Below are 16,477 nucleotides of genomic sequence, written 5' to 3'. Positions count from 1 at the left end.
AAAAAAAAAAAAAAAAAACACTAAGAAAAAAAATTTTTTTTTTCCAGACGAAGTCTCTCTCTGTCACCAGGTTTTAGTGTAGCAGTGTGATCTCAGCTCACTGCAACCTCCGCCTCCCAGGCTCAATTCTCCTGGCTCAGCCTCCTGAGCAGCTGGGATTACAGGCATGCACCACCATACCTGGCTAATTTTTGTATTTTTAGTAGTGACGGGGTTTCACCATGTTGGTCAGGCTGGTCTCAAACTTCTCTTTGTGATCTGCCTACCGTGGCCTCCCAAAGTGCTAGGATTATAGGCATGAGCCACTGCACCCGGCCTTTTTTTTTTGAGTCGGAGTCTCACCCTATTGCCCAGGATGGAGTGCAATGGCGCAATCTCGGCTCACTGCAACCTCCGCCTCCCAGGTTCGAGCAATTCTCCTGCCTCAGTCTCCCAAGTAGCTGGGAATAGAGGCGCACGCCACCACGCCTTGCTAATTTTCAGTAGCTTTTAAAGTACACATGGCCTTTAAGGTGTTCCTCCATCATCATCCAGTAGTTATCCTCAAAGAGCGTGGGCGCTGGGAGGAGAACTCATGCTCTAACCCTGTTTCTGTCTCGAATCATGTGGCTGAGCGAATCCTTTTTCCTTCACTAAGTCTTGGTTTGCTCATCAGTAAAATGGGGATAAGCCAGGTGCTCTGGTGCGAAGGGCCAGGCAAGGTGCCTGGCGCACTGTGTGTGCTGAGCCATGGTAGCCCCCTCCCTAGTTTTGGGGTAAAGGGAGGCCCCGGCCACTCACCGGAAGCAGTGGCGATGGTACAGCCTGCCCTCAGCCAGGTGGCGCTGCACCAGGTGCACATGCTGATGGCAGGCCGCGCACGTGCTGCTGGGGGTCTGGCCGGTGCCCTGCTCCGACAGGCTGCCCGAGGAGAGCTCCTCGCCCTGCAGGGAACAATGCAGGGAGGTTGGGAGCGGGACACGGTCACCAGCCATCCTGTTCACTCAAGTGTGCACCGGGCTTCGTGGTGGAAATCGACCTCATCAGGCCCTGGGAAGAGCAGAGGGCAGGAGGCTGCCACTGTCTCCCAGACGAGGAAGTGAAAGGCCAGAAACAGGGAAAGCCTTGTTCAAGGTCACTGAGCCAACGTGGAAATACAAAAATCCTGACTTCCAGTTTCTGAGGCTTCCCTCCCCCAAAGAAGGCAGCTCCTAGCTGTGCAGGCCCTTCCCCTTGGCTGCTCCTGCCCCCTCCCTCCTCCCCTTTGGGTAGTCCCGCCGATGGGTTACCATCCTCCTAGGCCCAGAGCTGCCTCCTCTGTTCTCTCTTAGAACTACTAGGATTTAAATCCCAGGTTCTCGCCGGGCGCGGTGGCTCAAGCCTGTAATCCCAGCACTTTGGGAGGCCGAGGCGTGTGGATCACGAGGTCAAGAGATCGAGACCATCCTGGTCAACACGGTGAAACCCCGTCTCTACTAAAAATACAAAAAATCAGCTGAGCATGGTGGCGCGTGCCTGTAATCCCAGCTACTCAGGAGGCTGAGGCAGGAGAATTGCCTGAACCCAGGAGGCGGAGGTTGCAGTGAGCCGAGATCGCGCCATTGCACTCCAGGCTGGGTAACATGAGTGAAACTCCGTCTCAAAAAAAAAAATAAAATAAAATAAATAAATCCCAGGTTCTCTTTGTCCAAGCACAGTGAATCTGAGCAAGCTGCTTGAGTCTGGGCTTGGGTCTCAAGTGCAGAATGAAACTGTACAACCCCCACCAGCCTCAGCCCCATGTACCCTCATGGGGCACCCCACTGGAGCTAGCTCCCTCCAGCAAGGAGCAGATGGGAGCTGGAGGGGAAGGCCCTTTCCACATTGTAAAGTGCTGTCCAGATGTGAAGGGCTGATGTCACCTCCTCTAAACCCTTCAAACAGGTGACTGGCAGTGTGGCCCCCACTTTCTTGCTGAGTAACCTTGGACAAATGCCTAAATCTCCCTGAGCCTGTTTCCTCATCTGCACACCAGGGCCCATAATGCTGATCTCCCTGGGTTGTAGAGGATGAAAGGAAATCAAGCCAGGAAGTTTGAAGCTGTCTCCAGAGGAATCAAGGGGAATCTCTGCTTTACTACATGTGTCACTCCTGAGAGTCCCATGATGGTGAAGTCAGCATTCTAGACCGCCCTCTCTACCCTTGCCAGAGCTGGCATCTCCTGACCCCACCCAAGCCCTGAAGAAGGAGGTAGGGCTCCCTGCCTATAGAACGGGGCTGGCCCCCTAACCCATGCCTCACTGCCCCAGCCAGGGAGACCCCATTCCCAAAGCCAATGGGGCAATGACAGAGAATAAACAAACACCCTCTGAACACCGTCAGGGGTAACTTCCCCACATGACCATCACTGCAATGACAGTTGTCCACATAACTCGCCCCCCCCCACCCCCAGGCCTCCCACCTCCCCAGGCATCTGCCTACCTCAGCCACATCTTCTGGTTCTGCTGGAGTGGGTGCTACAGACGGTGGGGAACAGGGTGCCAGGCCCTTTCTGGGTGGTGAGACACCGGCTGCCAAGAGATGGGAAAGGGGCTTGAAGCAGATGCAGATCCTGGAGTCCCAGGAGGCCCCAATCTGGCTGAAGATTTGAGATGCGCAACCATCATCTTAAGGCAGACCACTTAATGCAGTGGACAGGAGCTGGCTCCCGCTTCACACGGGCCCGAGGACGCCTCCAGTTGTGGTTTTTTTTTTTTTTTTTTTGAGACAGAGTGTCACTCTTGCTGCCCAGGCTGGAGTGCAATGGCACGATCTTGGCTCACCACAACCCCCACCTCCTGGGTTCAAGTGATTCTCCTGCCTCAGCCTCCCGAGTACCTGGGATTATAGGCGTGTGCCACCATGCCTAGCTCATTTTGTATTTTTTTCTTTTTTTAACACGGGGTTTCACCATTTGGTCAGGCTGGTCTTGAACTCCCGACCTCAGGTGATCTGCCCGCCTTGGCCTCCAAAGTGCTTGGATTACAGGCATGAGCCACCATGCCTGGCCTCATTTTGTATTTTTAGTAGAGACGGGGTTTCTCCATCTTGGTCAGGCTGGTCTTGAACCCCTGGCCTCAGGTGATAAACCCACCTCAGCCTCCCAAAGTGCTGAGATTATAGGTGTGAGCCACTGCACCTCCAGTTTTAAGCTAAGTGTTGAGAGCAAACCACTGAGCCTCACTGAACCTCCATCAAATGTGGACAGTGACTCCTACTGCACAGAGCCAAGCTGAACAATGGTGCAACAGTATGATCACAGAACACAGCATCCGCATGTGGCTGCACCAGCAGCTTCCCTGCCACCAGGGTAGAGGGGCTGAAGGAAAGGAAAAGAAAGGAACTACATGGTGCTGGCCTGACGGCTCAGGAAAGGGGCTGCCTCCTGGGGATTGACAAGGAACCGCCCTTCCTATCCTCAAGTGGGTATGTGGGGCCAGAACCTGGCCTGCATGCCCTTCACCATAACAAACCCGCCCACCCCGGGTTCCTCTTAGACTCAGCTCCTTAGGCTGGGCGCAGTGGCCCACACCTGTAATCTCAGCACCTTGGGAGGCCGAGGCAGGCAGATGCCCTGAGGTCAGGAGTTCCAGACCAGCCTAGCCAACATGGCCACACTCTGTCTCTACAAAAAACACAAAAAAATTAGCTGGGTATGGTGGCACACGCCTGTGGTCCCACCTACTCAGGAGGCTGAGATGGGAGGATTGCTTGAACAAGGGAGGCCGAGGTTACAGTGGGCTGTGATTGCACCACTGCACTCCAGCCTGGGCAATAGAGTGAGACCCTGTCTCAGAAAAAAAAGAGAGAGAGAGAGATGGTCTGCAGAGTAAGAAAGATGAGTAATGAAGACAATCTGACCGCGTTCACCAAGAGGCAGAGGGTTATAACAGCACCTGGCATATCAGGGCAGACTGCTTGGAGGAGGCAAAATGTCAAAATTAGAGAATGAGCAGGAAAAAATCTGCCAGTGGGCAGGAAGCAGTAGAACAGAATAAAGTGTTTGGGGCAGGAAGATCAGCAAAAAGAAAGGCTTAGCAGTGAAGAAATAAGATATATTCAAAGAAGCACAAGAAATTAACAACACCGGCCAGGCGCAGTGGCTCACGCCTATGATTCCAGCACTTTGGGAAGCTAAGGTGGGTGGATCCCTTGAGGTCAGGAGTTTGAGACCAGCCTGGCCAACATGGTAAAACCCCGTCTCTCCCAAAAATACAAAAATTAGCCGGGCGTGGTGGTGCGCAACTATAATCACAGCTACTCAGGAGGCTAAGGCAGGAGAATCGCTTGAACCTGGGAGGCGGAGGTTACACTGAGCTGAGATCACGCCACTGCACTCCAGCCTGGGAGACCAAGCAAGACTGGCTCAAAAAAAAAAAAAAAAAAAAAAAAAAAAAAGTAAGAAAGAAAGAAATTCAACAACACTATGGTTGGTGCGGGGATGGCTCCAGCTGACTGGGGAGAGGACCTCAGAAACCACGTGAAGAAGCTGGACTTCATGCTGACCTTACTCCCCCACGCCTTTCTGATTTCCCACAGCTGCTGGGCTTCTTCCACTCAAACACTGGCTCCCTGACCAGGCTGCAGCTCCTCTAGGGTAGGGTCCCTCTACAGTGCCCAGGGTCACAGGCATCCCCTGAGCGTGGTGGCACAGCTGAACACCCAGCACAGCACCGCAACATCTCAGCCAGGGGCAGGCTCCAAAGTTACCCAGTCTGGTAAAAAGTCAAGGCTAGTCAAGGTCACTCTTGAAAGGCCTCCACTTGCCCAGAGAGTACAGTACAGGACCATCTGCGGAGTCCAACAGCCAGCTCTGCCTCCAGAGTTGGAACACATCACCGTTTTCTTTGCTCAAGCAGCAGATGGGATAAAAATGGTTTGCATTTAGGGGGCAAGTTGTATGAAAGGCACAAACTGTACCCTATTTTAATTAGAAAAGGCAGATTTATTAGAGAAGGTATGAAAATACATTGCGAGGTTGAAAATACAGGCAACATAACAGAGAAGGGACTATCTGCCACAAACTGTACCTTTATCAACGAGAATCCCTGCAGGGCAAGGCAGAGCTTGTGCCCACGCTCAGCACGGTAAGCTGGGCCCACCAGGGCTGCCCCTGCCCACCAGGCTGCCCAGAGAGAGTACCCAGCAAATGAGCTGGGTACCACTAAGGGCCATTCACACTCCACCCATCCCACAGAGTCCCAGAGAGTTCAGTAGAGAGATTCAGGTTTGGCCACAAAGAAGGCTCTGCGAGCTAAGGCTGAATTGTGATTCTAAGGAAGCCAGGTAAACTCTGATCAATAAAATAAATAAAAGAATGCTGCCGGGCACGGTGGTTCACGCCTGTAATCCCAGCACTTTGGGAGGCCGAGGCGGGTAGATCACGAGGTCAAGAGATCAAGACCATCCTGGTCAACATGGTGAAACCCCGTCTCTACTAAAAATACAAAAAATTAGCTGGGCATGGTGGCGCGTGCCTGTAATCCCAGCTACTCAGGAGGCTGAGGCAGGAGAATTGCCTGAACCCAGGAGGCGGAGGTTGCGGTGAGCCGAGATCGCGCCATTGCACTCCAGCCTGGGTAACAAGAGCGAAACTCCGTCTCAAAAAGAAAAATGCTGGGCCGGGCACGGTGGTTCACGCCTGTAATCCCAGCACTTTGGGAGGCCGAGGCGGGTAGATCACGAGGTCAAGAGATCAAGACCATCCTGGTCAACATGGTGAAACCCCGTCTCTACTAAAAATACAAAAAATTAGCTGGGCATGGTGGCGCGTGCCTGTAATCCCAGCTACTCAGGAGGCTGAGGCAGGAGAATTGCTTGAACCCAGGAGGCGGAGGTTGCGGTGAGCCGAGATCGCGCCATTGCACTCCAGCCTGGGTAACAAGAGCGAAACTCCGTCTCAAAAAAAAAAAAAAAAAATGCTAATCTTGGCTGGGTGCAGTGACTCACACCTGTAATCCCAGCACTTTGGGAGGCCAAGGTGGGTGGATCACTTAAGATCAGAAATCCCAGACCACCCTGTCCAACACAGTGAAACCCTGTCTCTACTACAAGTACAAAAATTAAGCCAGGCGTAGTGGTGCACACCTGTAATCCCAGCACTTGGGAGAGTGAGGCACAATAATCACTTGAATCCAGGAGGCGGAGGCTGCAGTGGGCTGAAATTGTGCCACAGCACTCCGGCCTGAGCGACAGAGCCAGACTCTGTCCCATTACTCAAGTCAACCCTGTGAGATGGGTGTTATTCCTATCTTCACTGCAAAAAGGAAACTGAGGCAGAGTTGTTAGAATAACTGACCCATGGCCACCCAAAAAGGAAATGGCAGAGTGAAAATTTTGAGTGCATGCTCCCAACCCCAACCTTGGACTGCCTCTCACCAAAGCCTCTGGAGTCTGGAAATACTTTCATTTTGTTTTCCATTAAAATATACATAATGTTATTTGTTCAATTACATTAATTCCTAGTGTTACATCAGGGGTATACTGTATTATTTTAACTTTTCTGCTTTTGCCATGTTCTAAATTTTCTTGTTTACTTTTTGTGTTTAGAGATGGGGGTTTCACTCTGTTGCCAGGCTGGACTGCGTGATCACAGCTCACTGCAGCCTCGAACTCCTGGCCTCAAGCAAACCTCCCACCTCAGCCTCCCAAGTAGCTAAGACTGCAGGTGTTCCACCACTATGCCTGGTTAATTTTATTTTTTTTTAATTTTTGTAAAGACAGGTTCTTACTATGTTGCTTAGGCTGGTCTCAACAGCAATCCACCCACCTCAGCCTCCCAAACGCTGGGATTATGGGCATGAGCCACATCACCCGCTTTTCTTCTAAAGTTATTTATTTGTGGCTGGGGATGGTGGCTCACACCTGTAATACCAACACTTTGGAAGGCTGAGGAGGGTGGATCCCTTGAACTCTGGAATTCAAGACCAGCCTGGGCAACATGGTGAAACCCCATCTCTACAAAAAATATAAAAATTAGCTGGGCATGGTGGCATGTACCAGTAGTCCCAGCTTCTCAGAAGGCTGAGGTGGGAGGATCATCTGAACCCAGGAAGGTTGAGGACGCACTGAGTTGTGATCATGCCACTGCACTCCAGCCTGGGCAACAGAGTAAAACCCTGTCTCAAAAAAAAAAAAAAACGTTTATGTGTGTGTGTGTGTTTATGTGTATACACATAATATATGTGTATATGTATGTATATGTGTGTATATATATATACATGTTTGTGTATATATATATACACACACACACACACACACATATATAGTGAAAGAAAAAATGGCTGGGTGCGGTGGCTCATACCTGTAATCCAAGCACTTTGGGAGGCCAACTCAGGCGGATCATCTGAGGTCAGGAGTTCAAGACCAGCCTAGCCAACATGGTGAAACCCTGAGATTGTGCCACTGCACTCCAGCCTGGGCAACAAGAGTGAAACTCTGTCTCAAAAAAAATAAATAAAGAGCTGGGCCAGGACTGTCTAGCCCGAGAGCAGAGGCAAGAGGCAGGGGCTGAAATAGGTTCTACTGAGACCCAGGGGCAGCAGGAACCCAGCATAGGATTCAGGACACCTGGATTCTCAACCCAGCTGTTCAGTTTTTCTGCTGTGTGATCTTGAGCTCCTTGCTTTCTCCGCTCCGGGCCTATTTCATCTCTGCAGAAGGGGAGGCTCAGCTGCCCCCAAGGGAGGTTCTTGCATTGAGATGCCCACTCAGAACCGAGGTCACCTTGTAGCCCCACAACTCCTGTTCCCCAGATCCCCAGTTCCCCAGCCTCTCAGCTCTCAGTCGCCTGTGGAAGACCGCACAGCAGCCTCCCCAGGCAGGGCCACTTACTTCTCTGCTGCAGTAAAACCCAAGGAAGTGTCTACAAACAGGAAGTGAGGAAGTACTGCCAGGGAGGTGAACTCTGTGCGGCAGATGAACTCAACGTGCTGTCTCCTCTGACATGATTGTGCTTATTTTCTGATGGATGTGTTTGGTGTTTGTCTCCCCCATAGGACTTTGGCAGCGATTACATTCACAGCTGCACCCCCAGAGCCCAGCACAGAGCTCTTTTACTCAAGAAATATTTCAGGCCAGGCACAGTGGCTCACATGTCTGTAATCCCAGCACTTTGTGAGGCCAAGGCAGGTGGATCACCTGAGGTCAGGAGTTCAAGACCAGCCTGGCCAGCATGGGTGAAACCCATCTCTACTAAAAATACAAAAATTCGCTGGGCGTGGTGGCTAGTGCCCCTAATCCCAGCTACTTGGGGAGGTTGAGGCAGAAGAATCACTTGAACCCAGGAGAAGGAGGTGGCAAGTGAGCCGAGATCGTGCCATTGCACTCCAGACTGGACAAGAGCAAAACTCCATCTCATAAAAAAAAGTCTGGGCACTGTGGCTCACGCCTGTAATCCCAGCACTTCAGGAGGCTGAGGAGGGCAGATTACCGGAGGTTGGGAGTTCGAGACCAACCCAACCAACATGGAGAAATCCCATCTCTACTAAAAGAATACAAAATTAGCCAGGCATGGTGGCTCATGTCTGTAATCCCAGTTACTCAGGAAGCTGAGGCAAAAGAATCGCTTAAACCCAGGACGTGGAAGTTAAAAAAAAAACAACTCTGTCTCAGGCCGGGCGTGGTGGCTCAAGCCTGTAATCCCAGCAATTTGGGAGGCCAAGGCGGGTGGATCACGAGGTCAAGAGATCGAGACCATCCTGGTCAACACGGTGAAACCCCGTCTCTACTAAAAATACAAAACATTAGCTGGGCATGGTGGCGCGTGCCTGTAATCCCAGCTACTCAGGAGGCTGAGGCAGGAGAATTGCTTGAACCCAGGGGGCGGAGGTTGCGGTGAGCCGAGATTGTGCCATTGCACTCCAGCCTGGGTAACAAGAGCGAAACTCCGTCCCAAAAAAAAAAAATTCTGTCTCAAAAAAAAATGTTTCAATGGGTGAATAAGTAAATGAGTGATACACTCCTCAGCTGCCTGTTTGCAACTCAGAAAACCAGTAGTAAACATCAGACATCCCCAGGGCCACCCCCAGGCCAGCCTGAATGAACTGCTGAGGCCCCCTCTCACCTTGGCCAGGACTGGAGAAGTGGTGGTAATACTGGGACACATAGGTCATGATGCTGAGGCAGTCAGGGATGCTCATGGAGACCATGTCATTGGGGTCCAGGAGAGCAGGGATCCCCAGCTCCTTCTCAGCCACTTCAAAGGCCTGGGGTGGGGACAGGGGCAATGGTGGGACCAGTCACAGCAGGAAGAGGAGGCTGAGGAGGAGGCAGCGTTAGGGGGTGACCCCTCAGCCTAGGCGCAGCTCCCTGAAGTGGGATGGGGTGGCTGTGGGCTCCCCACAGCATTAATCCCACCCAAGCGCCACATAACTGCCGGGAGAAAAGGGAAGCCTGGTGTTCCATGCATGAGGGGATGGCGGGAAGCTGAGGGTGGGGAGAGGTGTAGCCAGGGCTTGTGTATAAGGGCAACCACCCTGCAAGACCCCTGCCCTCCCCATCAAACACACACATACATACACACACCACACACAAACACCATACACACCACACACACAAACACCACACACACACACATCACACACACCACACACACACCACACACTACACACACCACACACACACACCACACACATAAACACCACACACACCACACACACACTACACACACTACACACACAAACACCACACACACCACACCAAACACCACACACGCCACACACACTACACACACCACACACACCACATATACCACACATGCACCACACACATACCACACACACGTCATACACACACCACACATACCACGAACCACACACACCACACACACCACATACACTACACACATACCACACAAACACCACACACACCATATACCACACACACCACACACACAAACACCACACACACACCACATACACCACACATGCACCACACACACCACACACACAAACACCACACACACACCACATATACCACACATGCACCACACACACCACACACACTATACACACACCACACACACTACACACATACCACACACACTACACATGCCACACACACACCACACACGCCACACACGCACCACACACACTACACACATACCACACAAACACCACACACCATATACCACACACACCACACACATACACCACATATGCACCACACACACCACACATGCACCACACACACCACACACATGAACATCACACACACCACACACACCACACATGCACCACACACACTACACACACCACACACACATCTTACATACACACACCACATACCACACACACAAACACCACACACACACCACACACATATCACACACACAAACACTACACACACCACACACATCACACACACATATACCACATGCACACCACACATGCCACACACACCCCCCACACACACACACAGCCCTCTTGGGCTCCCATCTATCCAGGAACTTACCAAACGGTTATTCTCGAAAACATTGTCCTTGGAAAGCGAATCAAAATCTCTGCAAGAGGCAAAGGGAGAAGGATTGGTCAAGAGGGGAGGTGACTGGGGAACGGAGCAGGATCAGAGTTAGAAAGGAGCTGAACAGAGAAGCCTCATCCCAGCCAGCATCAGCCTCAGCAGGGTTGCTGGGGGGAGTCTGTGGATTACTGAGGGAAACTGAGGCAGCAGACACTTGCTGCTAGAGCTGGAGCTGCCAGGGCATGGTACAGCATGAGCTCACGGGCCCTGGAGGCATCCAAGCGGAGGCTGGGAAATCACTGGGAAGGGGCGGGGCTCAAGCCCAAGCTTTCAAGCTTAAGATCCCTTCCCTCTCTCCAGGAAGCCACCTCTGGAGTCCCAGGCAAAGACACAACTAAGACCAGCATGTGACCTCACCCAGGGCACGGTGCTGGGCTCCTCTGTCTCATTTACTTTCTTTTCATAGCAACTCTGTTTGGCAGGAATTTATCTCATTTTACAGATGAGGGCACTGAGGCCTGGAGAAAAGAAGCCAGCAGCCCTGGGAATCCACATGTCTGGTACTCCCACTGTTTACAGGCCCCTACAGGTGTGTCACAGACTCGGAGAAGCCACACCAACTTGCTGAATTCCAACCCGGTCCAGCCTGCAGATAAACATTTTTCTTAATGCAGCCACGAGTAGAAGAGCAAGTTTGAAGCAGAGTGGAAATGCACGTACTCGGGGGCTGCTGGCACAGAACAGCTGCTCGGCCCCGCTGCGCCACTCCTGGGGCAGCTTCCATTGGAGAAGCGCTGAGGGATTCTCTCGTTTCTAAACCAGGACAGGTGAGAGGCGGCAGAGCCTGAGTGGGGGCCCCAGCACGGGACAGCTGGCTGGCCTGCAGGCTTTATTTATCCCCTCCTCCCTCCCCACTCCAGGCTGCTGAAACCAGCAGAGGCAGCTCAGTCTTCCTTCCCAGCAGCCTTCTGGGTGCACCCGTGTACAGCCTTGCCCTTCTATGGCTGAAAACAGCAGCCCTGACTGCCAGAGACAGGCGGGCAGAGGCATGGGCAGGCCACGCCACCTCGGAGGGCTGGATTCCCATGTGACCCGGGAGCTGGGGGGATCAGCTGTCCTTCCAGCATTCATTGTCCCATCTGCAAATCAGGGAAAGCACTATTACCACCTCCCAGGCTGATGGAGAGCAGGGGTGGAGTCCCAGCTTGGTAAAGGGCAGGCCTCAAAGAGAAGAGGGAGCTGGGCAAGCAAGGCCCCCTCCTCCTGCCTCCAACACTTTTCCGGGCAGGGGCCAGGGACTGTGAACCCTGGGCAGGGAAGAGTCGCTTGAGGACCCCCGGAAGGAATCTGATGCCTCAGGGCTAGGTGGAGCAGGGAGAGGGAAGGTGAGTAGGTCTGACACCAGCTCCCCTTCCGCCACTCTGAGCAGGCCACTGCCCTCTCCCCTGGGCTGCCTCCCTAGCTCCCCTTTTCTGCCACCGCCTCAGAGTTCCACCGACCTTAGCAAGCTGTTTCACCGCTCGAAACCTCAGTCTCCCGGTCCAGTCCAGTCCGTGGCACCGCGACAGAGCGAGGGAACACCGCACACACCACACACACACACACACACACACACACACACACCACACCACACATACACACAATGGTACCCAGCCCCCAACAGAGGCTTGATCCAAGACCAAATGAGACAAAAGCAACTTGTCTCAGCCTTTTATTTCGGTCACCCCAGCAGTGTTCCTAGAAGGCTTGGGTCACATTCTGCCCACTCTGTGCTCCCAACTCCCTACACAGCTCCCCAAATTTAGACGAAGCTCAGTCAGTGTTTGTTGAATGAATCAATGCTGAAAACAGCGAAAACTGTAAGAAACTCCAGGATCCTGCAGGTTTTCTTCCAACTTCTCCCACCCCCATCTCTGTGTTTTGGTAACACATATATTTTCTGAGAGTTTTCAGAGGCCCGAGGAGTTCTACTTGGCTCTGGGGAAGATGAAGGACACAGAAATGAAAGCCACATGGTCCTTGCCCTCAGAGGAGCTTAAGCATGTCTGGATTTCGGGTGGTGCCGAGGGATGGCCCAGCCCCAACAACCCTCGCCCCAGCAGAACCCTGGCCAACTCTGGGTTAACCCAGGCAGGTCCCACAGCCCCAGAAGCCTGAACCACTTTAGGAGATGATTCATGCCCTCACTGTAGGCCACCCCTACTCTCACGGAGATCCTCCCAACCCACCACTGAGGCCTTCCCTACACATATGTGGACGGACCTCAGCTTCTCTCCTGTGCAATGGGCTGGCAACATTGCAACTGAATCCATGGACATGATTCTGGATCTCAGGAGGGGAGCCATCCTCCCCTGCATCCTTTTTCCACCGACAGCCCTCCCTTGCTTAAAAGCCACATGGCTCAGCCGAGCGATGTGGCTCACGCCTGTAATCACAGCACTTTAGGAGGCCAAGGCAGGAGGATCACCTGAGGTCAGGAGTTCGAGACCAGCCTGGCCAACATGGTGAAATCCGTCTCTACTAAAATCTACAAAAATTAGCCAGGCGTGATAGTGTGCACCTATAATCCCAGCTACTTGGGAGGCTGAGACGAGAATCGCTTGAACACAGGAGGCAGAGATTGCAGTGAGCCAAGATCTTGCCATTGCACTCCAGCCTGGGTGGCTGGGCGCAGTGGCTCACGCTGTAATCCCAGCACCTTGGGAGGCCAAGGCAGGCAGATCACGAGATCAGGAGATGGAGACCATCCTGGCCAACATGGTGAGACCCCATGTCTACTAAAAATACAAAAATTAGCCAGACATGGTGGTGTGTGCCTAAAACCCCAGTTACTAGGGAGGCTGAGGCAGCAGAATCACTTGAACCTGGGAGGCGGAGGCTGCAGTTAGCTGAGATTGCGCCACTGTGCTCCAGCCCGGCGACAGAGGGAGACTAAAAAAACAAAAACAAAAACATAAACAGCCAGGTGCAGTGGCTCACGCCTGTAATCCCAGCACTTTGGGAGGCTGAGATGGGAGGATCATGAGGTCGGGCATTCCAGACCCGCCTGAAATGCAGGTCATTTTCTCTACTAAAAAAAATGCAAAACAAATCAGCGGGGTATGGTGGCGCGTGCCTGTAATCCCAGCTACTCAGGAGGCTGAGGCAGGAGAACCGAAATCGTGCCATTGCACTCCAGCCTGGGCAACAAGAGCGAGACTCCATCTCAAAAAAAAAGAAAGACCGAAAGCCATGTGCCTAAGACATGGAGAAGCTGAACATAAACCAGGTGGCCTTTACTTTAATGCCAAGAGGCTCAGGTCTACCAAATGGCTTCACTTCACACCCAGGTCCCCTCCCACATGGGACTGTCCCTGCCTCCTGCCTCACTACTGCCCCTCAGACAGAATAGAAGACCCCTGGGGCACTCCTTTCCAATGACCAGGTACAACTCTGGTGCCCTTTTCCTCTGTCCTTCTAGCCCCTGCTTGAACCTAGGCAACCAGGCATCAACCTTGTGCCTCCATTAGTATGGGTGTCACATGCCCCACAGCGGGCAGTGGCCCACCTACATGACCACCTCATCTTATTCCCTCTGTATCCACAGTCCTGAAATCCTCTCCTCCAGGGCCCAAGCTGCAACCCACAGACACGGTACTGCAGGGTACATACAGGTAAACCGGGTGTACCTATACCATGGAATCCAGAGGCAATCCTTTAGAAGCCCTCCCACACATGCAGTGGCTCACACCTGTAATCCCCAGCACTTTGGGAGGCTGAGGCAGGCGGATCACTTGAGGTCAAGAGTTTGAGACCAGCCTGGCCAATATGGTGAAACCCTGTCTCTACTAAAAAAAGTACACAAATTAGCTGGGTGCGGTGGTGTGTGCCTGTAGTCCCAGCTATTCAGGAGGCTGAGGCAGAAGAATCACTTGAGTCTGGGAGGCAGAGGTTGCAGTGAGCCAAGATTGCGCCATTGCACTCCAGCCTGAGTGACAGACTGAGACTCCATCTCAAAAAAAAAAAAAAAAAGAAANCTCAAAAAAAAAAAAAAAAAGAAAAAGAAGCCCTCCCACATGCCGCCCTTGGACAGTGCGAATCTGGAGGTGGAACAGGCACACAGAAAGCCTCCATCTGCCAGGCTGGGGGTGCCCGGGCAAGAGGGCTGCAGGCAACAGGGGCAGGGATCAGAACTCTCCTCCCTGATTCACAGGTGAGACCTTAAGTGCAAGGAATGGCACCAGATCAACTTTCACCCAGTGTTTTAGGAATGAATGAATGGATGGATGAAAGGAGGTTCCAGGGCTCAAGGCAAAGAGAGCAAAGACAGAGGCTCCAAGTCCATTGTTCTATGGTGTCTGAATGCATTTTCCCACGAGAACCTCACTGGACAGGCAGCTCTGGGCAGGAAGGGGCCATTTCACAACTTGCAGCAGCTGGCTGGTGTCTGCCAATCGGATCCTAGGAGTCTTCCCAACATCCCCCGTCCTGACTCCACTTGCGTGCCCCACCTGCGTGCCCCACTGAGGAGGGCAGCAGAGGCATCCAGCACACACCCGAGAGCCAGGGCTGCCTCGTAACTGGGGAGACGTGGGCAAAGCACAGGGTCTGCCCATCCATTCAACCAACACCTGTTAACGAGCTTGCCTCTGTGCCGGGAACTGTGCTGGTGTCTGGAGACGAGATCCTATTTGGGGTCAGAGAAGTGAGGGTTCACCTGTATGCCCGGAGCCAGGGGCCACCCCTAGTGGCCAGCCTCAGGGAAGGGCGGCCCGGCGCGCCCGTAGAGAGGAGTTTGGGGCAGGAGAGGCCCAGGGCCCCAAAGAGGGCTCAATACCCCTTCAAAGAGGTTACAGGCTTAGGGGTTCAGTGATCCTAGGCGGAAATCAGTGCTCTGTGGGTGGGGCCCATGCCCCCCGCGGAGGGACCGGCCTGGGAGGCGGGTTCCGGGTCCCACAGGCAAGGTCAGGTGGGGGAGGGGCGTCCCTGGCCGGGGTCTCAGCGACCCGAAAGGTGTCCGGGGCCGTCGGGGGATGGGGTTGGCGTCTCCCCGTTCGGGGGCGGCGACTGTCGCCGCCCTACCTTCGCGTCACTGAGGGGGGCGGCGGTCGCGGCCCCGATCCGCCCCGCGCAGCCCGCCCGCCCGCCCGCCGGGACCCCGCACTCACAGCAGGTCGGGCCGGTGCCGGTGCAGGATGGCGCAGAAGGCCAGGCCGTCCCGGAAGGAGCTGCTCAGGTCGCGGATCTCCACGCCGCGGTAGCCCTCGCACTGGCGGCGGCACCAGGCCAGCAGCGCGCCCCGCGGCCCCGCCATGACTCCGCGGCCCGCCAGGCTCCGGCTCCGGCTCCGGCTTCGGGGCCCCGGCTCGGCCGGGACGGCGGCCGCCGCGCGGACCAGGTTTCCGGCTGCGGCTGCGGCTCCGAGCTCGGGCGCCGACCGGCGGGGCGCGGGGCGGGGCGGAGGCGGGGCCGCGGTGTCCTCGCTCGGGCGCCCAGCGGCTCTGCCCCGACCTGCCCAAGCAGCGCCGCCGCGTGGCCCGCCCCGGCCGGCCGCCGCCTACTCCCCACTGCCCGCTCGCCTCATTGTGGGCCGGCCGTGGGCGCGGGCGTCCTGCCGCCTCCGTCCCCGCCCCAGGCGCGCCCCACCCAGCGGCGGCTCCGCCCCCAGCGCGGAGCCCACCACCCCGCGAAAACGGGCCGGCGCCCCATCGCCGGTTCCTCGACGGCGCCGACCCCCGCTGCTCCACTGGGTGCCCCCGAAGCCCCCACACCCGCCGCAAGCGGGCCCCTCCCCACGATGACTTCACCACCGCCGCCGCCGCCGTGCCGCCCACCGGGAGCCCGCCACCCTTCGGAGGCGGGACACCTCGTGCTCCCATCCGGCCTCCTCCCCGCTCCTAAAGAGCGCGAATCCCCACTTTCACCGCTAGCTTGAAACTCTGGGGAGGCAGTTCCCCTGCAGACTCCAAAGCACAGCGACTGCCACCAGGTTCCCTCACCCCGGCTCCCCACCCTAAAGCACCGCTGAGCTCCTGGAAGT

General features: G+C 54.5%; 1 protein-coding gene across 3 annotated transcripts in view; it reads right to left on the bottom strand.

Moving 5' to 3' along the window:
* Window positions 1–15,854, bottom strand: part of MICALL1 (MICAL like 1) — a 35,970-nt gene extending 20,116 nt beyond the window's left edge. For all 3 annotated transcript variants that reach the window (XR_001819183.2, XM_017508955.2, XM_017508956.2), the window contains exons 1-5: window positions 15,606–15,854; window positions 10,450–10,498; window positions 9,062–9,203; window positions 2,440–2,528; window positions 781–923 (exon numbers count right to left, since the gene is read on the bottom strand). Coding sequence is in view for 2 of the 3 variants with exons in the window: in XM_017508955.2 (XP_017364444.1) it covers window positions 781–923; window positions 2,440–2,528; window positions 9,062–9,203; window positions 10,450–10,498; window positions 15,606–15,751 (569 nt within the window). In the remaining variant the exon portion in view is untranslated. The remainder of the gene's footprint in view (window positions 1–780; window positions 924–2,439; window positions 2,529–9,061; window positions 9,204–10,449; window positions 10,499–15,605) is intronic.
* Window positions 15,855–16,477: the final 623 nt, after the last annotated feature.

Source organism: Cebus imitator, unplaced genomic scaffold (genome assembly GCF_001604975.1).
Source record: "Cebus imitator isolate Cc_AM_T3 unplaced genomic scaffold, Cebus_imitator-1.0 Scaffold404, whole genome shotgun sequence".
NCBI lineage: Eukaryota > Metazoa > Chordata > Mammalia > Primates > Cebidae > Cebus > Cebus imitator.
This window is presented reverse-complemented; position numbering and strand designations above follow the sequence as displayed.